The sequence below is a fragment of the Lagopus muta genome, chromosome 3 (genome assembly GCF_023343835.1).
Source record: "Lagopus muta isolate bLagMut1 chromosome 3, bLagMut1 primary, whole genome shotgun sequence".
Lineage (NCBI taxonomy): Eukaryota > Metazoa > Chordata > Aves > Galliformes > Phasianidae > Lagopus > Lagopus muta.
Genome location: NC_064435.1, coordinates 89,201,337 through 89,219,168, shown reverse-complemented (window position 1 = coordinate 89,219,168; position 17,832 = coordinate 89,201,337). Strand labels below are relative to the sequence as shown.

General features: G+C 43.1%; 1 protein-coding gene across 4 annotated transcripts in view; it reads left to right on the top strand.

Moving 5' to 3' along the window:
• Positions 1–406: 406 nt before the first annotated feature.
• The window catches only part of KIAA0319 (KIAA0319 ortholog), a 52,698-nt gene continuing 35,272 nt past the window's right edge, over positions 407–17,832 (top strand). For 3 of the 4 annotated variants that reach the window (XM_048939783.1, XM_048939780.1, XM_048939782.1), the window contains exons 1-2: positions 407–1,009; positions 10,065–10,219. In XM_048939783.1, coding sequence (XP_048795740.1) covers positions 10,171–10,219 — 49 coding nt within the window. In that variant the 5' untranslated portion in view covers positions 407–1,009; positions 10,065–10,170. Of the gene's footprint in view, positions 1,010–1,162; positions 1,273–10,064; positions 10,220–17,832 lie in introns of those variants that run through there. The other variant, XM_048939781.1, reaches the window with a different exon arrangement.

The following is a 17,832-nucleotide window of genomic DNA, read 5'->3' as shown; positions in this document are numbered from 1 at the left end:
GCCCAACCCTCTAATTCATCAAGATCACTCTGCAAGTCCTCTCCACCCTTGGGGGAGCAAAAAGTTCCTCCCAGTTTACTCTCCTCTGCAAACTTACTCAGTATACTTTTAAGTCTTGTATTCAAGTCACTGATGAAAAAACTCTTGGTAACTGAGCCCTGTGGAATCCCACTAAAGGCTGACCACCAGCCTCATGGAACAGTGTTTACTCCTGATGCACCACACTGTGCTTTTATTTAGCTGTACACTGGGTATTTTGACTAAGAAGACACTGTGAGAAGTCGTGCCAAAAGCCTTGCAGAAATACAATCTGGCTAAATCTGCTGGCCTCCATTGGCCAGCGAGGTGAATAACCTCCAAGTCTGTTAAATTGTGAACCCATGTCAGCTATGACCAGTGCCCGCACTGCTTCTCAGTAGCTCACAAAACAGCCTCCTCCATAATTTTACCAGGCACTGGAGTGCGACTGACAGGCCTATAAATAATTACCAGCCTCTTGTTATTGCAATTTTCAAGACGGGTAACATTTGGCGGCTTGCAGTCGATGGAGGTCTCTCCAAGATTCCCTAGGCTCCTTCCTTTCATCTCCAGCAGCAGCAACGACACTCCAGAAAAAAAAGCCCTTCTCAGGATCATCCTTCACGACACACCGGCGCTCCGCCGCAGCAGGAGAGCCGCTGTCTGGGCGCCATTTGGAGCCGGCAGCCCTGCCGAGGAGCGGCCCCACCTGCTGCCCCCGAGCGCGGCCTTTTCCCCGCGCGGCGGCTCGGCAGAGCCGGGGCGGTGTTGGGGCGGTGAACCTGCGCGGAACGTGGCGGCCGCCCATGGGAGGCGTGCGGACGGACGGCGCTCGCCCCTGAGTCAGCAGCGGCGCGGCGGTGGGCGGCACGTCGCCGCCGGCCCGTACCCGCCGAGCTTCCCCGGCCCATCGTGCTCTAAAGCCCAGCTCTTCTGCTGCTCGCCCGGGGGAGAGACGGAGGCTCACACGGCAGCTGTCCGCCGCCGCCAGGTAGGCTGGCTGCCGCGGCCTCGCGTGTCGGCGCGGTGGGAAAGGGGCGGCAAACGGAGCCGTGTTACAGCCCGAACCTGTATTTGTGTGCGAGCGGTGAGCGTGCTGCTGATGTTCAGGACGCGCCTTAGTGAGCAGCGGGGCTTAAACTGAAGAAAATACCGCCACTGCGATTTGCATTGTGATTATGTGACGGTCTCGTTCCCTTCAGCACCTTCAGCAGCGTATGGCAAGAGCGCATCACCATTGAACGAGCCGTATAGGTGAGGGAACAAAATTAAGCACGAGCTGGTTTTCACTGTAGTCCTCCATAAGCTGTTTGTGCTCTCTCGTGTCCCTCATACTTAGTATATGACAAGATACTGATGTTGATACTGGCTGTTAAACTCTTCAGGGTAGGTTCACAGAGTCACAGAATGGCCAGGGTTGGAAGGGACCTCAAGGATCTTGAATCTCCAACCCCCTGCCACATGCAGGGCCACCAACCTCCACATTTAATACTAGACTAGGCACATTTAATACTAGACCAGACTGCTAGGTTGTGTGTGTGTTCTGTGCCGGTGTTTTATAGGACTCTGATACTCAACCTCATAGCTGTAACATGTTTGCTTTGCTTAATATTCCTGGTGTTCTGCAGGGTTTACTACTGAAACTGTTATTTCATCATTAGGCATTGTCTTCAGCCAAATCTACATCTTAAAAACCAAGGGTAGTGCAAAGTTAATGGATGATGCTGTCCATCCTTATTTTGGTAACTGAGGTCCTGAGAATCGAGCTCCTCAGCATACTGCACATCAGAGCCTGAGTGGTGCACGTGTGTACAGACCAATGCTTTTCCCTTAAACACAAGGCAAAGGCAACGTAACCTGGATTTTGCATGGTTGAGGCTAATTGCAGTCATGTTCATAGCCTGTGGAGGAGGCTGTCCTCTAGCATGTTTGTCTGCTTCCAGCTTTTTCTGCAGGGTGTATTGTGTTGGAGGAATGGCACTTCATTAACATTTCAGTTTCCTTGATAAAAAAACACCTGTAAGCATGAATCTGTTGCATAGTCATTAGTTCCCTACCAGTGAGATATGATTCTATCAATTCTGACATTGAGTGAGGAAGTTTTGGTGATGTAAGCTATAGCTTACTTCAATCTTGCCTTATTAGTTTTTGTTGCTGTCTTAGCAAGAAGACATGGCTACTAAATGCAGTGGTGTGGAGATGGGAGAGTTCCAAGTTTTCTCACTGACAGGCTTTTGAATCTGCTGGTGTAATGTCCATTAGTAACAGCTCAAAACTGTCCCAGCATCTGTTACATGTGGAGGTCTTCAGACCCTTTCCATTTGAATAACTGCTCTGGAATTCTTCACATATTTGTATTACAAATTTAGCTTATAGATCTTAAAGCAAAAAAACAAACAAAAAAAAACGAACACTATGATGTTTTTTTGCTTCTTAGTAATGCCACTGAATGCATATATTTAGTAGGAATTTGGCATTTGGAGGTTGGTCTGTGATCAAGTGCTGTACATCCAAACAATTTCCAATTTCAAGGCTGTAGAACAGGTACAGAACCACAGTAATGGATATTATACCCTTGGGGAGAAATCCTTCTTACTGTCAAGCGGTTAGCTTTCAATTTCTGTTACAGTCTGTCTTTTTGAACAAATTTATAATATAATTTAGCTGCAGGTACTGTTTTTCCATTTAAATGTCTGATGTTTTTCCTAGTCAACATCAGGGTTTGACTGTACTGAATATTTTTCAAGATGATGTGAGGTTGCAGTTAACAGATCTGAATTGAGTAAATCATGCTGGGGATATGAATGGAGGTATCCTGGTGTCAGTTTTCAACTAGTTGGCCTTGTTGGAGAGGTGGTATAGTGACTGTTCAGTCCTAATACGTTTTCCTGGAAGAATATCTGTTCTCTATGTGCTTTACTAATTCTTCTGCATGTTACAAGGAGTTTCACTGGTTAATATAGATAGATGAAAAAAAAAAAGTGCTCAGTCATTTAAGTGGAGCTGTAAAGGTTTTTATGTTGCTGGGGTGTTTGCATGCATCACGCTTTTAAACTGAAGTCTGGCAATTCTTTTTTCCATTATCTCCACATATGCCTATTTTCCATGCAGTCTTCTTTTTTTCTACAGACTGCACTGATGGTGTGACAGGAGTGCTATCTTTAATTATGGGTATAGGATGACGTACTTTGGGAGAGGGAGGGAGGCCTGTGGAAATTCAGATTGCAGTTCTACATCTTGTGACGTGGCCGTTTCTACAGAAGTGGTTTCTGATCATCTCAGTGGCTCAGAAGACCTGTTGGTTTTTTTTGTTTGTCTGTTTCTTTGTTTTTAAAGTTGAAGGATAATAGTGGATATAAAACTTAGAATGGTCACGTGGGTGAAAAGACTTCTTCCTACCTTTTTTTGACTGAGGAGATGTAGTACTTCTTCCTTTGCTCTTCTATCAACACACAAGCTTTCAAACCTAGAAATGAATGGACATCATTCATCTGCATTAAGTCCTGATGTTATCTCAGGCAATGGCTAAATGTTAAAGACTCTAATCTTGGAAGTGGTTAATTAGCTTTGTTGACAATAGCACTTGCATTGCTTGAGCCAGTCTGTCAATCTGTGAACAGCCACTGAAAGCTATCACAAGTTAGATGGATTTAGGTAACTTGGAAGTCTGCTTTTATAACGCTGTATTGTTTCACTACAAAAAGATCACCTAAAATCCTAGTTTATCCATTTATCTTCAAATGTCAACTTACTGTTTCTTCTGATAGGTACTGTGTTGCTAGTTGATGAAGACAATATCAGTCACCTTCCACAAAGGTGATAGAAGCCATGAAACAGAAAGTTTGCTTTTCGTTTCAAGTAAAAAGGATTCCAGAGAGCTTTTGTGTTTCTTACAGCTGGAAAGTTTAGTGCAGTGGAAAGGTGATACAAGAGTGAAATGGCAAAAGGGACAAATGGGGAAAGAATGCTCACCTGCCTTCAAAGATCCAGGCTCATGGGGAATTACTCCATAAGGGAGGGATCTCCAACCAGAGATCCTTCCCTAGTGGCAGTCAGCCCTCAAATGAGGTCTAAGAGAGGTGCAGCCAGGCTCCCAGGGCTGACCAGGTCCTTTCCAAGGTGATCAGCGGTAGTTTAGGCCATGACTCAACAGTTCCCATTCAGTGTTAAAACTTGAATTTTAATAAGTAGTTCCATATGTCTTTCCCAACAATGTTTGTATCGTTAGTACTATGACAGGTATCATTTTAAAGCTAAAATATAGTAAATGTGTTAATTACAACAATTTAAATTGCACTGCAAAATAAATAACCCAGGGTTTTTTTTCTACCCATTGTGTGGCTTTTGTTGCTTTGGATGAAGCTGTAAACTAATGTTATTTCAAGACAACTCGTATTTTGTGGGACAGCCAGCCTTTAATGTTTGAGGATACCAGGTATCTGCAGTTTTGCTTTGAGCAGCAGTATCAGATCTGATATTCTCTGTGTTGTGCGTTCCTAAGGTCAGCGTCCAGGGTTTCTATGCAGTATAATTACAAACTTGGATCCTCCAGATCTGCAAATGCAAAGCTTTGATGTTTAGGTAGAAGCAGTGTTACAAGAAGAGTTTGTTTTTAAGTGTTAGATATTAAATGGCACTATTACTGCTATTTTAGATGTCTATTGAATAGTAATACTGCTATTTAATAGAACCATCTGCAAAGGGTCACGTATCAGGAATGATATCTTCTAAATCCTAGATAATGAATTAAATGGGGCCATGACTTTGTCCCATGAAGTTCGCCTTAGAAAAGAAAAGAAAAGAAAAGAAAAGAAAAGAAAAGAAAAGAAAAGAAAAGAAAAGAAAAGAAAAGAAAAGAAAAGAAAAGAAAAGAAAAGAAAAGAAAAGAAAAGAAAAAAGAAAGGTAATATTTCAGGTATTTAATGTTAGACTGTGGGTCTCGTAGATTCAATCTGTCGGATTTTCTCTGCAGCAATCAGAGAAAGAAATCTTTTTTCTGCTAAATGTTGAGATTTCTCAATAATTACTGTAGTTCAGGAAATGGCTCTTAGAGAAAAAGATATGAAAATACTGAGGACTGCAGTACCATGGTAATTTGAACCAATGAATAGCCCCTTTTTATTTACTTTTGAGGGCTTCTACTCTCAGTATGGGGAAAAAAGTACTGCTAGATTTAAGCTGATTTAGAAGCAAATTTTTTATGTTGTAGTTTTAGTAAATGACTAGTATGGTCATTTTTGACCAGGAACAGGTGCAGAATCATTCTTGTTCTGTGCTTTTATTAGTTATTCTGTCTTAAACTGCCTGAGTATCTTTCTTCTTCTTATACGTAGGTTGCTCCAAAAGGACTGCCTCCTATATATTTCCATGAAAATATATGGGAAGTACTACAAAGAACACAGTAGCGCTACTTGATAGAGCAAATTCTCAGCTACAAAGCACTATTTTTCAATGTAGTTACCACCATTAGATACGTGTTTTCTCCAGCAATGAACTAGAGCCTGTGTGCCACTTGTGAAAGCCTGCCATCCAGTGTGGTTTATATTTCACATTGATGTCATCACTGCTGAAATTCTCCACCCACCACCTTGCTGTGCTCAGATCCACTGCTTTGGTCGCCATCAACATTCAGCAAGCGTCAAGGTATGTCAGTGGGTGCCATTTTATTCCACATAAAGAAATTCACTGACACACTTTTGCTTCAGGTGCACTTCCAGATCAAACACCATTCTGCCAGACTGCCCCCCTGCTGCCATCTGTTGCAAAGCAATGAAGTGTAATGGAATGTTGAGAGGAAGATTCAACCTCTGCTGCCATACTGCCAACATCTGCCTCTGATGCCGTGGGCCAACATAATAAAATAGGAGGTGTTAGTTTCCAAGCAGTCCTCATTGTTTATTGAAGTTTCCCTGAATGTTTTAATGCTCTCCTGCAAATGGTACCTCAGAGATGGACTGTGCTGTGTGCTGTTGCTAGCTTTATTTCTTGCTTTCTGTCTTAATGATACTTGGACCAGGAATTGGGCTGAGATGATACACCACCATTGCACAGACCTTCAGACATCTGCTGGACAATGACAGCTTTAAGCTCCCTGAGCTTGAAAAATATACCACCTGTTTGCTAGATCTGTTTCTTTTTCCATTCAAAATTCAGAAGTAATGTTATGTACAGCTCTGGGATAGTTGTTTTGAGATCTGTTTTCTAGCTGTAAAAATAAACAGTGAAAGAAGGTAGCTAGAGAAATTCTGGAATGTCTTTCATGGGAGTCTCTGGAACAGGTTAGATAGCAATTCAAAAGAAGATTGAAGGGTGTCTTGTCTTCTCTTGGGGCAAGGGACAAGATGCCATCTTAGAATTCCTTCAAGCTTTCACTTTGCAGGACTCATTTCATTTCACTGCAGAGTACCTGTTTGATTGATAGCGAAGAGAATTGATATTGATTTAAAGAGTGGCAGTGCAGTTTCTCAGAAGAGCAGCTACCATGCATCGGTTAGTTTTCTTTCTTTCCTTTTCTTCCATGCAAATAATTCTTGACACCTTATAGACCTGCAGGGTATCTCATCTTTAGGGATTCTACTGTTTTCTGTCTTCACAGCAATTGTAATAAAGGCTGCTTAAATATTTTTGGACAAAATTATTCTTTCCAGAAAGCACTGCTGTTTTGTTGTTACTTGTCCAGTTAGTATCACTTAAGGGTTGAATTTGAATCAGTGGAACCAGTGGATCATGCAGTCTGTCCAGTATAACATGGCAGGATTTGGTTTTTTGTTTTATCACCATTAACTTGCTGCTAGGGTCCTAAGCTTGACCAAGGGAGTTGATTTGGAGTTGGGCCATAATACTGCTCTAGAAGGAAGAGCTGTGGGAGCCACTTTGAATAAAGCAGAGGTTCTTACAATCACATCCTGCATCCTTGCTGCAAAAAAGAACTTTCCATCAGTAGTCATGGTTCTGTGTTTTCGAGTATAGATACCTGGCTGTAATGCTAAGTCATGGCCTGAAATAGTGCATGCAGTGCACCTGAGTGAGTGGAAAGGGTGGAGCCAGGATCTACTCCTTCCCAGACCTCATTTAAGGGTTGGCAGTGGAAGCAAGTGTATCTCTTGCTGGAGATCCCTGCCTATCTGAGGCCTTTTTTCTGCCTTAAGCAGCTCTTTTCCTTCATTTCTGCATCTACTTGGGCTTATTCTCATTTGCTGTGGCCAAAGACTTTGCCATCTTGCTGTTATTGCAGTACTTTCCATCCCATTATAGTATTACACTAGCACTAGAAAATTATGTGAGAGGAGGGTGATCTTGAGTATTGACTGTTGTGTCTTTCACATCTGCTGAAGAGCTTGAAAATCATTAATTTTACTTAGATGCCTAACCTCTGGCTGTTCTGTCGATGTGTATTAATGCAGTTTCTGTTAATGCCGGAGTTCCTAGTGAGTTCCTGGGTTTTTGCACTGTGATATTCAGTACAGATGCTAATGTCACATGAGCTTACTTTTCTCCCTTCTACAGTATTAATACAACATTAACACTCTTAATCAATTAGCTTACATATGAATGCAGACACAACAACTGATGAAGTGACTAATTTAAGACATTTCAGTTAAGTGCAGGTCAAACTAATTGGAAATATGTTCATTTACTCTGCCTCCCAACTTAATAAGAGATATTGTCAGTTCAAAACTAAGGGTTTCTGCTTTAAGCACAGCTTGAGATTTCAGATGCTGTTTCAGTGTTTCTTCTGGCACGTTACCCAGCTGTGCTAATGACCAGAAGGGCACGGAGGCGAGAAGCCCCTGTTTGCATTTCCCACAGACATTAGTGTTTCTATACCCAGCATTCAGAGCCCTAGCTCTCTTACAGGCATCAGCTGGCAAGGATTGATCACTGGTTACCTCAGGGATACTGCTTGTTTCTGTCTCTGGTTTGCATAGCTTGTAGAACAGCAGTGTATTGCCTTATACTGTTTGCTGTTCTGCAGCACTAAGACTTTATCTCGACAACTACCTAAATGGAGAAGGCTTCTTCTCCTGTATAGCCAGTGACAGGATGAGAGGGAATGGCCTCTAGTTGTGCAAGGGGATGTTCTGGTTGGTTATTAGGAGAAACTTCTTCAAAAGAGTGGTCAAGCACTGGAATGGGCAACCCTGGAAGGTGATGGAGTTGCATCCCTAGAGGTGTTCAAGAAACACTTACATGTTGTGCAGAGGGGCATGGTTTAGTGGGATATGTTGGTAGTGGTGGACGGTTGGACTAGATGACCTTGGAGGTCTTTTCCAGCCTGGGTGATTGTACGATTCTGTATGAGGGCTGCTCTGAAAGTGATGCCTTCTCTTTTATTATGTTGGCCCCCCAACATCAGAGGTGGATGTTGGCAGTATAGCTGTAGAGTTTGAGCCTTCCCACCACCATTCCATTACATTTTGCCACATGACAGATGTCAGCAGAGGGGCAGTCTGATAAAATGATGTCTGAAGTGCTTATGAAGCAAAGGTGTGTCTTGGAATTCGTCCATTAGAAGAAAGTGGCATGCATTGACATTCATCAGTGCTTGCTGAGTGTCTGGCTGACATATAAGGCCCTCCATCCCATTGAGAAGGGAGTTGCCTATGACAGTCATCCTTCCTTCTTTCTTGATGGAGGCAATCTTGAGGTGTGGAGTTAACCACCTCACCTTAGACAACCTCATGGGTGGACCTTCCACCGTATCCTCACACACCTCTCCCTCAAGTTCCAGAACCTCAAACCTACTATGTACAGGCACCTAGGGTTGAGATTTGCCTGCAATGCTGAGCTAGGACCTTTTTCCACTCTTCCTCTTCTCTTAAATCCCTTCCTTCCACGTGACAATGGCAAGGCAGGTGGTCTACCACTGTTTTGTGGATATCACTCTGGTGTCTTTCTTGCGAGTTTGGCAGGGAGCTGCTCCATCAATCTATCTCTTGCTCGTACTCTGATGTTCCTTAATCTCCTCCTCCTTGAGTTATGCTGCCATACTGAGCAGATCATCCACCTGCTCGCACTTCATGCAGGTGGAATCCCTGCCACCCTTCACAGGTAGTATCATGCTCAGGCACTCCCTGTAGTCAGAAATGAGAACCAGCATATTTTTTTGGCTGCATTCTTTCTGGCCAGAACTTTCTGCCTAGTAGAGTCCTTGGCTGGATTTGTTCTCTAGAGGGTAGCTAACAAGAGAGGTCTCCCGAGTGCAGAGGAGTACTCTGTTCTCCTGCTCACCCTGCTTGCCTGCCCCATGCAAACTGCCCTGCCGTGCCCTTCTGCCATGCCTTGCTCTGTTTGCCTGTTCTGTATGCTGCACTCTTGGTTCACCACGCAAAATTAAATAAAAAACTAGGAAATTAACGCTAGTCTTCTCTGGTTTTGCAGAGACCTTGCTGTAAGTCTTATCTTTTTGTACCTGGGACTTGTTTTTGTTTTACCCTTTTCTTTTTTTTTTTTTAAGGCTTTTTTTTAATAACTGGCTTATTAAGGCTTATTTTTTAATAACTGTAGCTAATGTGCAGGGTCCGTAATGATTTTTTTTTCCTGCTTAAGTATTTGTTTCCTTCATTTGGAAAACTTCACACTCCTTGTCAGGATGCTACCTTTGAAATTCTGGATAAGTATCTACTTGCATTACCTTGATAGCTGGGAGGGAGTAGCTTAAATGCTGCCTTGAGAGCTGACTTGACACCATGTAGATTCTTAGCATGGATGATACTGTCTGTGGTTCTTCAGTTAAGAGTCCCTGCCAGTTTCCATTTAAATCCTCACGAAAAAAAGCAGAATCTGACAGATGATCAGCCAGAATATTTGTGGGTTTGGAGGTATGGGAGCCCAACCATGCAAGCCTGGAATGTTTCAGTATCTACAGAGAGTGAGACTTCCAGTAATTTGCTCTATATCTTCAGCTTGCTTCATCTACTATATAATCAGTCAAGAAGTCAGGAAATAATAATGAAGTCTGCATTTAACCTGTCTATTTGCTTTTACAGTGATGTTCTAATTAATGCTCACATCTGACCCATTTCTTCCTGTCCTGTTTGTTGCAGTGCTTCACGGCCATAGCAGAGCATTAAATGATCGTAGAGGAAGCCAGCATTAAGTGATTTCCGCACAGCTGGTCAGAAAAGCAGCTGTCTGCCTTCTCAGTGCAGCATGGCATTTGGACTTGGTGCTTTTTGCCTGCTACTATGGGCAATAACAGGTAGGAGCTTGCTTTTGTTTCTGAGTCACACAGAGGGAGTGAAGCAAGTGGGGATGAATAAATAAAATGTGAATAAGGCAAGAGTTAGGAAACCTTGTAGCTCCTCAGTGAGTTCTCACAAGTACAGCTTTGCATCTAGCTGCTCATTGCCGTGAGGGAATGCAGTTTTGGGTGGTGGTTTGGTGCCAGTTTCAAGAGGACTGGTTCTAATTGGGTGCATGAGGGAAGAGGGGATTAGAGGGAGAGTGCCGAGAATTTCCTTTCTCTTTCAGGACAACAGTTTAGCAATGATGTATTGCTTGTGGTCTAAGCTTTTTTTAATTGTGGGGTATTCTGGGGACAGCTGATTTGTGAGAAGCATTCACATTTTCCACCTACCCATCTCCTCTTCAGGCATGTATTTCTTTTAAAAGACCATCGGAAAGTCCTTTAAGTTTCTACTTCAGCCTCAGAAATATATTTATAGCTTCCATACTCAGAGAGATGGAGAATGGTTGGCTTGATGTCCAGGTAGAAACCAGTAATAGGTAGTTTCCCTCAGGGATCTGCATTGGGACTTGAATGTTTATCAGCAACAAGTACAGTGGGACTCACTGCACTCTCAGCATGTCTATAAACAACACTAGGCTGAGTGGTGTGTTTAGCACCCTGGAGGGAAGGAATGCCATCCAGAGGAACCTGGACAGGGTTGAGAGGTGAGCCTGTGAAAACAGAATGCATTTCAACAAGGCCAAGGGAAGGTCCTACACCTTGGTCAGGGCAGTCCCAAACATGAATACAAGCTATGCAATGAGTGGATTGACAGCAGATCTGCAGAGGAGGGCTTGAGGGTACTGGTGATGTGAAACTGAATAGAGCTGGCATTGCACACTTGCTGCATAGAAGGCAAATTGTATCCTGGGCTGCATCAAAAGAAGTGTAGCTAGCAGGAAGCAATTCTCTCCTTTTACTCTACTTTCGTAAGACTCCATGGGCAATACTGTGTTCAGCTTTGAAGCTCCTTGTGCTGGGTGAATATGTACCTTATGCGTTTGGTCCAGAGGAGGCCACAAGGATCATCTAAGGGCTGGAACGCCTCTTCCATGAGGAAAGGCTGAGAGAGTTGGGGTTGTTGAGCCCAGAGAATTGAAGGCTACAGGGAGACCTCACTGTGGCCTTTTAGTACTACCTAAAGGGGGTCTACAACAAAGCTGGATTGGGACCCCGTATCATTTGGAATTTGGAAAAAGGTGGTTGAGAGGGACGAACATTAGCTACAGCTGTATGGTTGCTGTCTTGCAGTAATCATTAAGCAAGCTTTTTAGGAGAACATAGAGCTGAATGTAGGGGTTTTTGTTTATTTTTGCTGTTTTTTTTGGTCAGTTTTTTTTACTAAACAGTAAGAGTACCCTTTTGTAAATAGGTAATTACCTCTGTGATACTGCTATGGACCCTGTAGCAAATACTCAATGTCTTGAGGTAGAGGAGAGAGGGCAGAGGGAAGTGGGGAAACAACCAAAATCCAACCAAATAAAAAATATGCACACTCTTCAGTATAAAGTAATAATGTGCAGTAAATGCTGAATATTGGTGTAAAGAAAGTCACAGTTATGTTTTCATTAACATGAGTTACTAGCAGACTGGAATATCTTCCATGTGCATATATAGAAAGTCTTGTTTTCCTTCTATGTCAATTTTGCTACCTCCTTCTTATTTGAGAACAAGCCTGCTCCACTCAATCTGCTGTCTGTAGTCAAGCCTTTCCTTGTATCTCAGGTATGAGCACACACAGGTTAGGGGCTAATATACAAGGGCGCTCTGAAAGTAATGCCTCCTATTTTATTATGTTAACCTGCAATGCCAGAGATGTATGTTGGTGGTATGGCAGTAGAGGTTGAACCTTCCTGCCAGTATTCTGTTACATTTTGTTCTCATTGTGAGATGGCAGCAGAGGGGCAGTCTGACAAAAATGGCACCTGACATGTGAAAGCATATGAAGCAAAGCGTGTCATTGAATTCCTCCATGAGGGAAAAAAAGGCACCTCCTGACATTCCTCAATGCTTGCTGAACGTTTATGGAGCCCAAACAGTGGATGTGAGCACAGTGAAGCAGCAGGTGGAGTATTTCAGCTGTGCTGTCAGTGATGTGAAAGGCAAGCCGTGTGACAGACAGCCATGTACAGCTGTCACACCACAAAATGATTAGCTCGTCCCTTTGAACTGGTAGAGGAACCCATACAGAGCTGAACATCACCTTCAATGCATTGAATACAATGATGGCAGAAAGAACACTGTCATGGTGTCTATAAAACAGTGGATCAGCTCTGCTGGTGCCGATTTTTATGAACGTGACATGAAGGCTCTTGTTCATCACTGACAGAAATGCACAACTAATGGTGATAACCATGTTGGAAAAATATTGCTTTGTAGCTGAGAACTTGCTCTATCAGATAACGTTACTGTGGTCTTTGTATCAGTTGTAGCTTACATGGAAATAAATAGGTCACTCCAAAAGTAATGTTTCCGACGTATTTGAGTATTATCCTTCCATTTAACACATTTCCATCTTGATAATTCCTGGCATTGTCCATCCATTTAAGGTCAGCTCCGAACTGAAAGTTATTTGCTGTTTTCCATGATCTGTTTGATGAAATATGTCAGTAGATGCTACCCATAATTACATCAAAAGAATGTTCTTTTTTTCTGTGTATGCTTTAAATAAGATGAATTGTCTCAGGTTCAGGAAGCTGCTAGATGGCCATTCTGCCATTTTTATCTGTACTTGATGTTGTGCCTCTAAAGGCTATTTAATTTAGGAAAGGGAAAAAGAAATGCTGATGGAGGGAGACATGCAGGAAGGAAGGAAGAAGCTTAGGACCTCAGTCACTTCTATTTTTTTTTTTTAAATCAGGCATCCTTTTCCACAGGTAATGAGGAAGCAGATTTAATATAAAAAAGGCAGAAATGATGAAGGGTCTGAAGCATCTTGCCTGTGAGGAAGAGCTGAGACTGTTCAGCCTGATGAAGAGAATGTTTGAGGGGGGAGGGATCTCAGTGTATCCGATGCATCTGGGTGCCCAGAAAGGCTGTGGAATCCTCCCCAAAAGCAACCTGGACATGGGCCTGGGCACCTTATTCTGGGTGTCCCTGCTTGAAGTCTCTTCCAAACTAAACCATTTTGTGATACTCTTTCCTCTTACTAGCTGGCATTTGTCTGTGATAAGTTTTTGCTACTGAGTGGTTTTGATGCAAAACAAAATTAGACCAGTAGGCAGATGACCTAATGGATATAGACATTTATCAGTGACCTTGACTAATGTTTATGGTTTGTAGGAGACTTAATCTGGCTGTGGAAACAGGGATTAGTGCCTTATATTAGTGTTCCATGTCTCTGTTGTGGTTTAACCTTCCAGGCAGCTCAGCACCACAGCCACTTATCCACCCTCCTGAAGTGGGATGGGGAAGTATCAGAAGTAGAAAAGTCCGGCTCTGTGCAAGCACTGCTGGGCAGCAATTAAAAACATTGCTGAGTTATCATCACTGTTTTCATTACAAATCCAAAGCACATCATAAGAGTCTGTATGGAGAGTATTAACTCTATCCCAGCCAGACCATGAACCTCTCTTCACTCAGCACTTCATGCTGTATGAATGCCTGACTTCCTAGATCTGTGGATGTGGCTCAATTTCTACAGGCATTCCTTATTTCACAGTTTTATTCCACTGGATTTTAATCCACTGGATGGTCCGTTCATTGAAGAAATCAGCTTACACTGGAATAGATTTAAATCATTCTGGGCATTAATAAAATTTATATATATATATATATATATATATATATATATATATATATATATATTCCTATATATAAATAAAGACTATAAATTTAAACTGCCCTGTTAACTGGACTGACCTGTGCACAGATATCTCTCTTAGAGAGAGAAAATGCTGCATACCACAAGAATGACAGTTTATTCTGCAGTTGGGAATTCAGTCTAGTTTCCTACTTGAACAGGTATATGCTAACCTTGTATTTAAGACAGACCTTGCATAGCAATGTTACTGAAATGCATTTGTGCATCTATAAGAAAGCTCTCATAGCGGAGCATGAGATTTCACATATTATTTGTTTATACTGTGGTGCTTTATTCTTGGATTAGCAACCCCGACAAAAGCACAAAGATAAATCAGTAGGTATCTGCCAATGTAGGTTTTGTGTACTCTAGTTTTTTGTTTTCTTTTCCTCTATGCAGTTCACTTATTATTACATCACATCCCTTTATTTAGAAATACATTCTCCTAGACCATGTTCAAGGCCATCATTTTTAAATATGCTTGGCTACTGCTAGTCATGGGCTTTGTGAGGAAGAAGGTAAATAAGCTTTTCTTCCCATGTACACACCAGTAGCCAAAGGCTGAGTATCAAAGGACACTTTCTTTTACATCAAAGACACTCAAACGTTAGCCAAAAGCCAGCGCACACAAATAAATGCCTCTAAATAAGAGGGAAGAATAGCACAATATGGTTTAGTTTGGAAGGGATCTCTGAAGTCATCTGGTACAGCTCCCTCTGCTCAAGCAGGGACACCCAGAACAGGGTGTCCAGGCAGCTTTTGGAAGTCTCCAAGGAGAAGACTTCACAGTCTCTCTGCACATACTGTGCCAGTGCTTTCTCATCCACATAGCACAGAAGTGCTTCCTAGTATTCAGAAGGCCTTTCCTGTATTCTTGGTACTAGGCACCACTGAAGAGCATGGGTCTGTCCTCTTTCTCCTCTCCCTTCAGGTGTTTGTAGACATTGATAAGATCCCTTCTAAGCCTCATCTGTGCTAAACACTCCCAGGTCTCTCAGCCTTTCCACACAGGTGAGATGCTTCAGTCCCTTCATCACTTTTGTGGCCCTTCTTTGGCCTCTCTAGTAGCTCCACGTCCACTCTTTTGGGGAGCCCAGAAATGGACATAGTGTTCCAAGTGTAGCCTCTCCAATGTTGAGTTAGAGGGGAAGGGTCACCTGCTGTGAATACTTAGCCTAAAGCAGCCCAGGTTATCATTAGCAGCAAGAGTGTGTTGCTACCTCACGTTCAACTTGGTGTCTGCAAGGACTCCAAGGTCCTTTTCTGCAGAGCTGCTTTCTATCTGGTGCGTTCCCCATATCATGTTGATTCCCTTGATGATGTTCAGCCTGTTTCTGTAGCCTGTGACCCTATGACATATTAGACACTCCTGCCAGTTTTGTGCCACCTCTAAACTTGCCATGAGCACGCTTCTCCATCATCTAGGTCATTAATAAAGGTACAAGATTGTATTGATCCCTGGACTGTGTTGTTCGTTACTGGCCTCCAACTAACCTGTGCACCAGTGACTTCTACTCTCTGGGCTATTCAGGCAGTTTTCAGTCCCCCTGCTCATCTAGCTTATACTTCATTAGCTTTGCTAGGAGGGGGACAGTGTCCAAGGCCTTATTGAAGTCTGTGAAGACAACATACACTGCTCCCCCTTCAACCATTTGGCTTTTAGTTTGATTATAGAAGCTCATTAGATTGGCCAGGTATGATTTCCTCTTGGTGAATCCATGCTGACCACTCCTCATGACTTTACTGTCCTTTATGTGCTTGGTTTCCAGGATTATCTCCATCACCTTCCTAGATGTTGAGGTGAGGCTGACTGTCCTGTAGTTCCATAGGTCCTCCTTGCCACTGCTGAAGATAGAAGAGGCATTTACTTTCTTTCAGTCTTTCTACACTTCTTGCCATTGCAATCAAGCAAAGACTACAGTGGCCTAAGAATGGTATTTGCCAGCTCCCTCAGTTCTCATGAGTACACCTCATCAACGTCTACAGACTTGCAGATGTCCAGATTACTTAAGTGTTCCTTGACCTGATCATCTACTAACAAGAGTGCATATTCCTTGCCTTTCCTGTAGACTCTGAGACTCTGACCTCACAGGACTTTTAGCTGTCCTGTGTGTTTTCCCTGTTTTGTTCAGTGAAGATCCCAAATTCTCCCTAGTCTTCCTTTTGATACTGATGTACTTGAAGAAGCCCTTGAATTTCCTGTCCAGATTAAATTTCTCTTTTAACCTTAGCTCTCCTAACTTGATTTCTGCATGCTCCAAGAGTGTCTCTGTATTCCCTCTAGATTACCTGTCCTTGCTTTCACCCTCAGTATGCTTCCTTTTTGTGTTTGAGTCAGGAGCTTTTTGTTCATCCATGAAGGCGTTTTTGCCTGGCTTCCTCCTCACTGAGGCAGACTGCTCTTGAGTTTTGAGGAGGTGATCCTGGAATATTAACCAGCCTTCTTGGGCCCCTCATCCCTGCAGGATCTTATTCCACAATACTCTTCCAGGCAGATCTTTGAAGAGGCCAAAGTCTGCTGTCCTGAATTCCAGTGTTGTGAGCTTGCTATTAAGCTTTCTTTCTCCCTGCTCTGAGGATCCTGCATTACACCATCTCATGCTCACTGCACCTAACACCACCTCTGACAACAAGTCCCTTGGTGTGAGTGTGACGTCCAGCAAAGCACCTCTTCTTATTGGCATCTCTCACTTTGGAGGAGATAGTTGTCATCAATGCACTCCAGGAACGTCCTCGATTATTTCTCTCTGGGTGCGTTGCCCTTCCAGCAAATACTGAGGCTGTTGAAGTCCTCTGTGAATCCTATGAACATGAGGTTGCTGTCTGTAGAGTCTGAAGAGGCTGAGCCCAGCTCACTACATCCCCCCTTAGTTAATTATTGAGAGCAATAAGGTCTCCCTGAGCCTTCTCCAGACTAGACAATCTCAGCTCATAAGGTTTGTGCTGTAGACCCCTCACCAGCTTCATTGCCCTTGTCTGGACATCCTCCAGAGCCTCAGTGGCTGCTCCCCCCTCCTTGTTTTCTCAGCCTGTCCTTCTTTAAGGGCCTGTAATGCTCTTTTGCTACATTCTACTTTTAACAACTGTCCGACCGTGTTGCTGTCTTCCCAAAAATATTTTAGCCCTGCTACTACATGCAGATCTCTTCACTCATCTTGCTTAATCCCCATACTGTACAAGCCCTTCAGAGAAGAACTCCAGCATTTTAATCTAGAGCTCCTCTGGGTGCCCTGTCTGTAGTTGAGCAGTCAACTTAAAGTAACGATTTGTGATGGCAATTCAGAGTCTTTGCAAGGGTATTATATCCTTGAAGATGAAAGGGACTCTGGAAAAAGAGGATGTTTTTTATATTTCCTCACCCCAAATAGCTTGCTCTGCAAAACCATCATAAAGTCTCACCCTTTCTATTCCTCTGCTGTGTTATCAGAACAGAGCAGAGGAGAGAGAAGTCAGTGGCTGGATGGTGAGGTGTCCAGTGAGCTTGTCCAGTATGTGTGTGTGTGTATTTTGTATTAGCCTATTTTGCATGCTGTGCATTCATTCCAGATAAGTGTGATGCTGCACGGATAGGTCAGTAGTTGTATATCCAGTCTATATCAGTAGTGTGTTGTGCAGGAACATACTGCAGTCCAGCCCAGAGGTGAGTTAACTGTGGTGTGGTTGTTGGATACTGTTGCATTGGGATGCCCCATCCCTAGAGGTTCATGGCCAGGTTGGATGGGGCCCTGGGCAGCCTGGTCTAGTATTAAATGTGGAGGTTGTTGGCCCTGCATGTGGCAGG